At 45.0% G+C, this 12,009-nt stretch overlaps 1 protein-coding gene across 4 annotated transcripts in view; it reads right to left on the bottom strand.

The window, feature by feature from the left end:
- Positions 1 to 1,002: 1,002 nt before the first annotated feature.
- Positions 1,003 to 12,009, bottom strand: part of LOC116940306 (cingulin-like protein 1) — a 126,406-nt gene continuing 115,399 nt past the window's right edge. For 3 of the 4 annotated variants that reach the window (XM_076053594.1, XM_076053550.1, XM_076053503.1), the window contains exon 19: positions 1,003 to 6,345. In XM_076053594.1, coding sequence (XP_075909709.1) covers positions 6,183 to 6,345 — 163 coding nt within the window. In that variant the 3' untranslated portion in view covers positions 1,003 to 6,182. The remainder of the gene's footprint in view (positions 6,346 to 12,009) is intronic. The other variant, XM_076053600.1, reaches the window with a different exon arrangement.

Below are 12,009 nucleotides of genomic sequence, written 5' to 3' on the forward strand. Positions count from 1 at the left end.
AATCACTCAGCTATTTCAATGCTAAATTATCCGAACCAAACATTAAACTAATTTTCAATGGTACAGTATATTTTTTCAAGTAGTGGTATCCCAAACTTTCGCAGCAGCTTAAATTCCATTTTCACACCATCAATATGTAAACTCCCCCTCCCCCCCTCGCCGGTCTGCACATGTTCACCCCCTCTACACCGTTCATCATGCCAAGTCCGCCAATTAAATGCTAATTTTTATGCTTATTCCTTTGTCAAGGCGCTCTGTTTCTTCTCACACAGCTTAAAGGTCGCGGTCTGAGCTTGGCTGTGTTCGCTCCAGCGCTGTCCTCGAGACAGTCTCGTCCCTTCACCTGATGAAGGCCACTTGTGTTGCGGCCGAAACGTCGTGATAATTTTATTGTGTTATTTTATTTTATTATTTTATTCTCATTCTACGTGGTGACTTTACCGAAAAAACCAAAGAAGATCAATCCCTGCAGTCACGAAAGCCTTAAATCGAAATCCTTGACTCTACTCACCCTCCAACAATGTGCCACAGGTGAACAAGTTTCACACCATGCACAGAACCTATATCCTACACACGCCTCAAACGCTCATCATCATCATCAACCATGATCCATAAAACTGCTGGATGAAGGCTTCCCAATTGTATTGGTGCGCATTGGCAAGGAAGCGAACCCCGTAAAGCTGAGATCACGGGGCAGAGCACAATCTCCACTCGCCACGCAAGCACGCACACGCACACACCAACCCACACATATTTCCACTCGCCACACAAACCCAATCAGACGGACCGCGTGAACGGCCTCGGGCTCACAAAAGCAGGTCTAGTAAATGTGTTGCATTAAGTTGAAACATAAACCGCAGGGGGACATTCTTTCTCATGGTTTGCACTAAAGCAGCTAAACAAAGTATAAACATGTTTTGGACTGTGACACTATTCTAGATTTTATTACGCGAGGTAGACATACATTATGATAATGATGATTACGAGACGGGAAAGAGTAAAAAAAATATACAACGAATTTATTGGTCCCAATAAATGAACTCCTCATCGTACACTGCTACCTTCACACCACCACCACCACCCCACACGATACGCACGTACCACCATCCTGTCCCATAATCACAGTGAATCTCCCCCCCCACCCCAGCAAACATTTTCCTTTTAAATGTCATACAAGACAGCACACATTAGTGAATCAACTGTTAAACATGTGTGTGTGTGTATATACACACCCATTGTAAGTGTGTACAATGTATTCACTGCATTATTTGTCATAATCTAAAAGGCACTGAATATCAAAACACACGAAGTCCCCTCTGAGAAAAGGCACACTGGAGTAAGGATTCCATATAAAAGGATAACATTTAAAACAATCCAGTCAATCTATCTGTCTAGAGGGGGCATTGACAGTCGAGTTTCAGTGTTCGTGGGTGACAATATGACTGCATCGATTTGAAATTAGAAGACGCGATACGGAGAAATAACCAGATCGATGTTATAGTTCGTACCCTGTATTTATAATGGTAACCCTTTATACTGCGAGGGCGTATCGTGAGGTAAATGTTAGTTCTGGGGACTACGGCTGGTTAGGGGGGCCGTCCATAAATGACGTCACGCTATTTTGGACGATTTTTGACCCCCCCCTCCCTCGTCGCACGGCGTCACCAAAAGTCAGACCCCCCCCTCAAATATGACGTCACAAACCTCTGCCCCCTCCCCTGCCCCCCCAAAAAACATGCTCCAAAATCGCTTTAAACCATTGTTATTGTTGTAGTGCGTATTTAATGTGCCGCTGCACTCTTTGATTTTGTTGGAGAAAACATTTATCAAAAAAAGTCTATTTAATTAAGTAGAACGTGTTGTCTATATTTATTTAAAGTTGCGCATTTTGATGTGACGTCACATTTCTCAAACCCCCCCCACCTCGTCACACATCGTCACAAATGTCTGACCCCCCCCCCCCCCCCAGGTGCGTGACGTCATTTATGGACGGCCCCTTAGGTTCGTGGTAACGCTAAGGTTACGTTTCCGGACCGTGGTCTTTTCGTGTCAGGATCATAAAGGTTGTCTCAACATCGACGTCTATATTTATTCTTCATCATCATCAGCAGCAGCCGCAGCCATGATTTATTCACAGCTGGCAGAAGGCCTCCCCAATTCACCTCCGCCTCTCAGTGGCGCAATGCAACAATCCCACCCCGTGCACTGCTCACATCATTCCCCTCTCCACGGTAGAGCCCTCCTCTCTCTGGCCATGGGTTCACTTCTTTGACCGCCACGGTCCTCGCTCTTGACAACATCGCCACCATCGCTTCGAGCGGTGTGTCCTGCCCAAAGCCCACTTCGTTGTTAGCAAGTTAGAATGATGTCCAACTCGCGCTATTTATCCGATCCATGCGATCCTCAGTGAAGTTCCCAGCATGCACCGCTCCACGCTTCTTTGTGTGTGCATATATTTTCTCTTTTTCGATATAGTCAGTGTCCTGTTTAAGAACTGTAATGCCATATAAGGTATTACTTATAAGGTATTACATATAAGGTACAGTATGACATTGAATTTCCAACAGCGCTGCAACCTGCTCTCGCCCACCTCTTTATTTCACAGTTTTGATCCCAGTCCGACTCAGTAGCTGTCCTAGGTACCGAGGTATACAGCCTCTGGATGTGTTTTCCAGTTGTGTCCCTCTGCTAGACATCTTCGCTGCTCAGCAAAGATTAAACAAACTTTCGCTTTGCTCGTATTAATCTTGAGTGCGGCTTTTCAGTCTTCTTCATTCAACTATTGAATCATCGTTACGTTAGTTCATGATTTCATCAAGTTAAATTTAAGGTCACGGTGGGCGATGCTGTCCAAGGGTATTACTATTAGGAGCTATGGCCAAGGGCTCCGTTAGAGCTTGGGGCCCTCTGTGAGCATTGTTGCGATCACGTAATCACATTAACCTGCCACTGTGCCATCACAGTCCATACCAAGAGCAGTGACTATTAGGGGGTTACAGAAAGCTTGCACAATAAGAGGGGGTAATCGACGAAAGACAGAGTACACCATGCTCTAGGCAATAACTTTGTCCGAAATTGTGTCCGAGCCAGAACCAAGCCACTGCGTGGACTTCTCAGCTCCAGGAGCCGAGCTTGCTCCGGAGAATTTTGGAGCTTTTAAATTATGCCACTATTTACGTGTCTTGCAGAGACTTGATGGGAACCAAACCTCCCTGCATTTATCTCATATTGCAGTACAACATTCACAAGCAACTGTCATTATACTCTCGAAAAAAAAAACATGATTCTGCTCTTGAGCTGACCATGTGTTATATTTGCCTTGCCGATGTTTTACACACGTTCTAGATTTGAAGCTTTTACACACGTATTTAGCAGGTCACGAAAGTGCATCGAATGCACAGGAATCACGCGTAACTTTAAACGTGTGCACGGCACATTTTTTACGGAGCAAAATTACTCTTAAATACCCATCTAATATTTAGAAAGCCGATATTCATAATCTTGTTTAATGGGGTAGCTTGATTCAAGCTCCACCATCAACAACTTTTTGTTGCACTTAAACCGTTCAACCGCCTACGGTACACATCAACACAAGCAGTGGATAGTTCGTGTACACAAAAACACGGGCAAATTAGGCGCTGTTTCAAATATCACAAATTTAGCGAGCGACCCTGATACGAAGACTAGCAGATGTAAAATGCCAAATGATGTCATTCACATCACTGCTTTTTCAAAGTGATTCGATTACAAAAGGACACTCATGAGAATAGCAGCCCGGCTGACACATTAAAACGAGGACATGTATTTTGTGTGTTCATTGATTGTTAAAGCTCAAGTGCATATACTCCATTGATATGGCTCAGTGATGGGTGGTCCATGCAAGGCTGGACCGATTCTGCATGCATGCAAGGCTGCGGTTTCGTAACCAAGGGCTGAAGGAGCAGTCACACAGGCGAGCGGTATTTTGCGAGCGATCTCTCACCGCTTGCTGTCCGTGGCTTGAATGCATCTTGCAGGCCAGTTTGAGAAATGCATCGCTCGCCTCGCTTTGCCATCGCAATGCGAAGTCCATCGTGTCACACAACATGGCTGATTTACTGTCAGAAAGCCGCGTGAATTAACATTACGTAAGGTAACTGTGGAACGTTAATCATACACATGTCATTGGGAGCAACATACGAGTTCCGTGCACTCCAAGGCAAATTGAGAAGGCAGCCGTTTCATAAGAGCAATGTCTCACTTTGACGATCGAATCGCATCATCTCAAATGACCCTACTTTTAAGTCCTATGTATTAAAAATATATTTTAAAACATGTACCGTGCATGTAAAACATCTAATGTAATAAAACATGTACTGCAATAATAAATGGACGGCTGTTAAGGTAACTGTGGGTGCAGAGTTCGTTAAAATAAAACAGCTGCAGCTATTGGCAGTATCTTAAGAAAAGGCAATCGCGCCTGTACATTATTAACGGTGTGCTACCTGAACTCATTAACATGTCAACTTCGTGGTGCCAATTAGCACGATGATGTGGAACTTTGGCATGGCAGATTAAGCTCACGTGCAGTACCACGGTTTTCATCGAAAACTACAAAAGCAAAATGAAAAGCACCGAGTACTGCGTCCGATTCCTCACTGCCAAGAACCTGCCCCAGGTGAAGCGTTTGGTGTTGGCTCGTGTAGGTGGCAGCTACACTCGCTGTCACCAGCACCACGTGGCGGTCGTCATTACAGTAGCCTTAGGCACGGACACAACTCTCACTTTAAAACAACATTCGCTCAAGTCTCGTGCTAAAAAAAAAACAAATGGCATTGTTCATCGCCATCCATTACAGCACCATCCAACGTGTACATGCCTACACGAATGAAATAAGGTACGGTATCCTGTTAACGTCATGTGATCACTGGCAGGGAATCATGACGCGCCCACGGGAATATTGCCGGGAGTCTACAAGGCTTCGTTGGCACGAGTAGTGCGTGCTGCTTCCGACAACACGTAGCATTGCAGCGGATAAGCAGACCTTTACTCATCCGATTCTAATTTCCCTGTTGTTTGGGTGCACACACTCAAGACTTTTTTTTTTACACAGTGCTGCTTGGCACTACACCAAAGTCTGCAGTGGACGAACATATACGTGGACATATTTCATTCAAATATCTTGATTGTTGCGTGCATTATTAAACCATTAATTCAAACAAACACATGGGGCTTGTTGTAAACAATGAGCGAACCACACAGGCATTGCTTCCTCCCCGTGGCCTGATCTCACTCGGCCCCCCTCGTCATAGGCTCCGAGGCCCAGCATCGCCAAAGCAAACCCCTCCACACAGCTGTGCAACCTCAGATGCGATCCTGCTCGCCCACGCGCCACGTTCACGAACGGCGCGTTGACCGATGTGGCAAATGCCCCCAGCGCGTTTGTTTGGCAAGGATTGGGGTCAGGTCAGGACCCCTGTGAGACTCAACGACAGGACCACATTACACACAGAGGAGAGGGGGGAGAAACCATTTATCATTTTCAGCATGGCAATTTTGTTTCCCGAGCAACAGTCTGGCCCCCTTTGTGATTTGTGCACATACAAACTAATGTACAGCCCCTTATCAATGCACTACTGAATTAAGGCCTTCCCATGCCATGTCGGTCACGGAGGTTGTTTGACCATACTTCACCATGCTGATCAGTGGACTGGTTAAGGGGGGGGGTACCCACAATCATTTCCGATATCGCTCACCACTGACGTCAGCTGTGGCCGAGGATTGGGTTAATAGCACAGTGCCGCTAACCACTATCAGTGCAACACTTTTATACACAGCACTATATATACATTTGTGTATTCATGTATTTTAAGAGTAGCGATCATGAAGGTAAGTCAATTGAAAGGTTGAATATAGGTTTAATTTGAGTGATTATAGATTTTCAGTCATTCACACCTGCTATTGTGTTTCCCAACTACTCAATGTATTTTAGTCGTACACAGAGAATACAATAAAAGTTGATGCTTCAGTGCCTTCACGACACGAAAACTCGTTCATCGGTTTGCATTGCGTTGCCACCCCCCACCCGGGTGTTGCTAGCACTGTGGTAACAACACACAGGCAACAGGGTTGGGAGACACACCAGTGATAAGACATTGGGAGAGTTCGGCAGGGGGGGCCGATGCGGGAGGCCAAGTTGACCGTCAGCAAGAGCTCAGCTTGAGCTCCCCCTCGGCGATGAGCTTGGACCGTAGAGACTGGTCGTAGCCCCTGGCGTCCAACCCCCCCGCGTCGTCGTCGTCGTCCTCGTCGCTGGAGATGTCCGAGTTGCCCATCAGCAGGCTCGGCTGCAGGGACCTCTTCTGCCTGGGAATGGAGGGTGGCCCAGCGTGACGCGGCACATAACAAGTCAAGAGCGGCCACGCACGATGCCACGCGTGAACTGAAAAGCATTCGCTCAGAGACGCCTGTGAGCGTCGGCACTGAATTTGTATTTACTTGTTTTGTCCGATGGATAAAATTGTAGTGCACTTGATAGAGCGGAAAGGTCCATTTCTTGAAACCAAATGGATGTGATGTAGCCACCTCACTCGGCGTGTTTGCCTGTAGTGTGAATACATTTTACGTCGATATGCAAATATCTGCAAGATTGCCGAGTTGTGGCGGGATACACATGTGGAAAGTGCAACAGGACTCAATGATTGTCTGCAAAGACTACCGAGTGGAACTTTATTGAAATGCAACTGCCAACTGTGTTGCAAGGAAAGATAATGTTTATATTTAATTACTTAACAAATTTAGTTCGTTAGGTTAAGTAACACAGGTTAATAATAAACGTTCTAAAGATATAATTTCAGCGCACAACTTTATTGATGTTATTCACATCATGGGAATCCATCTGCCCCTGGTGGTAGATCCCCGTGGGCCCAGGTGCAGCAAACACAGTTGACTCGGCATATTTATTTAGACCGGAAGAATCTGATGAGCCACGAAGCTCTTTTTCACAGATGTCCAGTAGAGGCGGGTCAAAAATTTACAACAACAACAAACAAAAATATAGGAGTGCAAAAAAACTGTCCGAGTGCAAATTAATTATGGGAAAGGCAGGCAAGTCACTGAACATAAATAAATCCTGCCGATTTTTAACACTAAATGCAGGCTTGGGCAAGGTCAGCAAAACACAGTCCCGGACCCCACCAAGAAAATATGCAGTCCCTCAGCCTCCACACATTGTTCGACAATCATTGTCACGCTCTAGAGAGACACACACACACACAGACTGCACCATTGGGATTCACGGCAGCCTGAGTGAATGTCCCAGTGCATTGGCACGAGACTCAAGTAGTGCAAGGGCTTGAGAGGCACGAGCACCAACCCCACTGGCGCCTGGCATCGGGAAGCACCGTCATCATTGTTGATGTCCAGTCTGCCCTTGCCGATTGCTTGGAACCATCCATAAGATCGAAACGTCGTGATCTTGTTATATATTTTTTCTATCTACGTGGCTTTACCGAAAGACCCAAAGAATATGAATTCCTGCAGTCACGAAAGCTTTAAGTCAAGATTCATCTATAAGAGGTTGTTTTTGGGTTAGATAGCATAAATATATAAATGTGTCGTTAAAACCCGCCACCTACCCGACACGGCCAACTAAGTAAGGGTTGTCACGTAAACATAACGTGCAAATTCGTCACGAGTACCGCTGTCACTAGTACCACTTTTGCCGGATATGCTAAGTCTGCTCTAAATCTGGGGATTGGAATAATGGCCGTGAAAAATCTGCCTGGTTAAAAAGGCGAAATTATTTACAAGATATAAAACAAAATAAATTATACCTTACGTGACTTTACCGAAAGAACCAAAGAGTATGAATCCCTGCAGTAACGAAAACTTCAAATCTAGATTTTATTTACAAGACACGCCCAAAAAATGCTAACGGTTCCCCGTTTCTCTGGAATTGCAGGAATCTGGTCCCATAGCCCATCCTCCTCCAGGTATTCGAATGCATATAAATAATTCTAAACAGTCATATATCTCCTAAACACGTGATATAAAAAGTACTGCTCTTCATTACCTATGGTAATCCCTCGCTTCCTTTGAAAAATTAACGATGCAGCACAATGGGCTCTCACTTTGTTAAACAAAGGTTAAGTAATTTGTTGGAATACGATACTAAGATTATAGAAATAAACGCCTGATAATGTTTGAAGATTGTACAAAAGCGAGTTACTGAATGAGATGTCATTAAAACTACACCACCACTTACAATAACCCAATTCATAATTTCAAATCATGATCATGCTATGTACAATTTAATAATTTCTGTATAGCGCCTCGGTAAAGGGAGCTTTATAAATCTAGATAAGATAAGGTGTGTGGGCTATTTAATGAAAGGGTACCATGACAGTGCCTACAGATTATTACAACAATCTTGCTGCAGAATTTTTTGAAACTTGCAAAATCTACGTTGACATATTGACCAGCAACTGTGATAATAACCCACTCAGGCAAGCAAGATCAACTTATAATAACAGGGTTTTTCCCCTTTTTTCTGGCAAGAAAACTGAAACCTTTTTACAAGGATTCATGTCTGCATTAACCACAATACCTGCAGTCAAAATGCAAACAAAAAACATACTATGATAATATACGCTATATAGTATGTATTATCATAGTATTTTTTTTTTGCATTTTGACTGCAGGTATTGTGGTTAATGCAGACATGAATCCTTGTAAAAAGGTTTCAGTTTTCTTGCCAGAAAAAAGGGGAAAAACCCCTATTATTACATTTTGGTACTGGCAAAGGAGGTCTATTGACCAAGAGCAACTTAACAAACACAGACACTTGCAGCGAGTAATCGAGAGTTGCAACCTTAATTCCAACAACAAGATGGCCTTCTTAGTTCTTTGAATGGGTGTGGCGATTTGGCAGGCACAATCCAGACAATGTTTCTCCGACACAAGTAAATTAAGTGGGTGACAGCTCTTCATGCTCAGTCACGCACGCGCACCCCTCCCCAGATGCAGCGCAGCCAATAACCATGAAAGGGCCCCTTCATGCTCAAGTGTTCGACAGTCTCACAACTGGCATGGCACTTATGTCCATATGGACCGCTTACCTTTGAAGTCACCTCTGGTTTGGATTTAGACAGAGGGGGAAAAATAGAATGTGTGTGTTCAGCAAAGTCCGGAACACTAATTGGAAACTCTCCCTTTAATGAGATCGGAGTACACTGGGGGCAGCTGGAACGGGAATAATTCACCTTTAGTTTTAAAATGAAACCCTAGCTTTTAATGCACAAAAGGGTGGCCGAGTGGCTAAACGTGGTAATGCTGTTCCGATTCCGTGGACTACACCCATTTCTATTACAGTACCTTGCAGTACTGTTATATTGTTCTGTGCAGTATTGTTATATTTTATTGTGCTTTTAAATATTAATCATAATACACCCCTTTCAGTACTCCAAGTACTGTAATCGTAACATGAGGTGCGGTGGTGACAGAATGGTTAACGCGCTGCGCTATGAGCCCAGAAACCCGAGTTCGAGTCCTGGCCACAGATAACGTCAGTGGGGAGTGAGGTCCAAACCGGTCCTGGGCCCTGCCGCCTTCCCCACCTGGCGCAGAGCACCACGGAGAAGTACGCTTACCGAAACCCCCATTACCGGTGCGGCATGGGGAGGCCTTCATCCAGCAGTGGATTTACAAAGGCACGGCTATAAAATAATATATTTATTACTCCGCGGTACAAAGCCATCGACAACAGCGGGTGCGTGCGTGCGGGTGCGTGCGGGTGCGCGCGCCAGCGCTCAAACGGTCGGGCAACGTCGGTGAGCTCCGACCGTGGGCGATCGGGTCGGGGTGGTCGCGGCAAAGCGGAGTGTGGCGGTGCGCGCCCGGCAACAAAGTCTCAAAGGAGACCTGGGTAAAAAAAAATGAGCACGCAATATACTAAGCTCAGGACAAAGCGCAGGAAAGAAGCAATGTCGTGAAAAATTAAGATAATTGTTATATGAACATAGCTACATTGATAGGTAAATGTACGTCAACCATGACTATAATTTCGTCCACAGATATCGGAATTTGAAACGTACAGTAAAATATCGGCCAGCTGGAGTAATAGAGGACAGCCCTGGTCCGGGTAGCTGAACCATCTGGTTAGCTCCAAACCAAATGAAAATTGATTAGATAAGTCTTTAACAACCCTGTGAACCACGGACAGCATTAAAAACACAGCAAATTAATGTAATGCAGATGCACTCTTGTTCCACGTGTTATGGGCAACAAATATTTTCAACAAAATTCATAATGATTTTTCTAACATGACTTAAAAGTTTAAAAGGTTTGCTTGTGGAGATTTTGTTTTTCAACAGAGCTGAGATCCTGGCATTGAATCTCAGGTTCCCACCCAAGGCAATCCCATGTTATCAAGTGTCTCAGGTTCGATAGATGCAGTGCAGTCACAAATGGGGACCCCACGCTAGCCAGCTCTGAGGAAATAATGCATACATTTTGAACAGTGGAGCCCTTCTTTGGTTGTAAAAAAAAACAATTCAGTACGTTAATTGCAAGCCTGTGACATCACTTCTGGGTTGTTCTGTAATGGAACATTAAGCTTAGGTATTTTGGAATCAAAGTTCAAATGTCTTAAATTTCAAATGTGCATTCTGGTGGTGCACATCTTCATCACTGGTCCTGAGTTGGTGATGGAAATTCCACATTCCAGTGGTAAGGACCAGCCTCTATATGGGACAAATCTTGTTTATTTAATTGCGCTCGTTTAAAGGTGCAGAAAGGATGATGGGCGGACTTGAGATCTCGCCAGTATCTGAACTCCCAATGATGCCCGTCCATAGGGGGGTACGGGGCCCAGGGTAAATCACACTGTGCGCTCCCCTCTGACGCCTTCAAACTAAAGTGGCAGTATTACATCTGACACCGTGACGTCGAAGCGCCGGGCCCCCCCAAAAACGCGGGGCCCGGGGCAGTCGTCCCGATTCGCCGTATTCCTCAGGACGGGTCTGCTTCCAATTGTCAGTCACATGATCTTCCATTGTCATCACCTGGACATTATTGGAGCATCTCAAATGGCATACGTTTAGCCCTGCATATGGATGCCAAAAGGCAATATATAATGCAAACACATTTAGAAAGGGGTGATTTCATTAATTTAACTGAACATATAAATGACGTCGTGTGCCATGCCTCCAAAAGGGGACTCAATAATTACTCAATCTTGGACTGTCTCTCAGAGAAATGATCCAAGCATCCCTCCCATCTCAAAAACCTCAACTGGGTTCACACCCAGACGCGCTGGCATGAATGTTCCTAACAGTGGCCTGTGCGCGGTTTCGATTTGGCAAGACTGTGGAAACCTCAATGATGGTGGGGTGTGGCTACGGAGCGCTCTGTGGGGACATGCAGTTTGACGGTCGATGCGGAGACTCATACACAGTCTTACTCAGTTGGCTACACGTGGCAGCGCTCACGTGTGCTACAACGCTTTCGACGTAGGTTGATGGAGCACGCAGCCATCACCGTGTGTGTGGGAATCATTGCATTCCTGCAGAGCTATAAGGCTGCCAGTGGATGGTAGCGCCACACAAATAATGTAAAACTAAGCATACGTTATTTTGAAATGACGGAGGGAATAACCGGAGGACCAGGAGAAAAATACAGATGACCACCGCAGAGAGAGAGAACTTTAAATATACAAGCATCAGGGTCGGGATTGCACTCACAACCTCCTGCATAGTAGGCGAGGGAGAGAACATCTCGCCACTGAGACTTGGATATTAAACAATAAAAATTCTCACTATATTTTTATTATTTAATTGTTTCCCTTCTACGTGACTTTACCGAAAGAACCAATAGTATGAATCCCTGCAGTCACGAAAGCTTCAAATCAAAAATTGGACATTAAACTTTTAATTTAATTGTATTTGAAATCGACGGGGTGGGTGGATAACACAGCGATTGATGTACGTCGCCAATGAGCCAGTTTTGCCCAGAATTAGTCACCGGGGCACC

This window comes from Petromyzon marinus, chromosome 1 (genome assembly GCF_048934315.1).
Source record: "Petromyzon marinus isolate PM22_M1 ecotype Great Lakes invasive population chromosome 1, UKy_Petmar_22M1.pri1.0, whole genome shotgun sequence".
Classification (NCBI taxonomy): domain Eukaryota; kingdom Metazoa; phylum Chordata; class Hyperoartia; order Petromyzontiformes; family Petromyzontidae; genus Petromyzon; species Petromyzon marinus.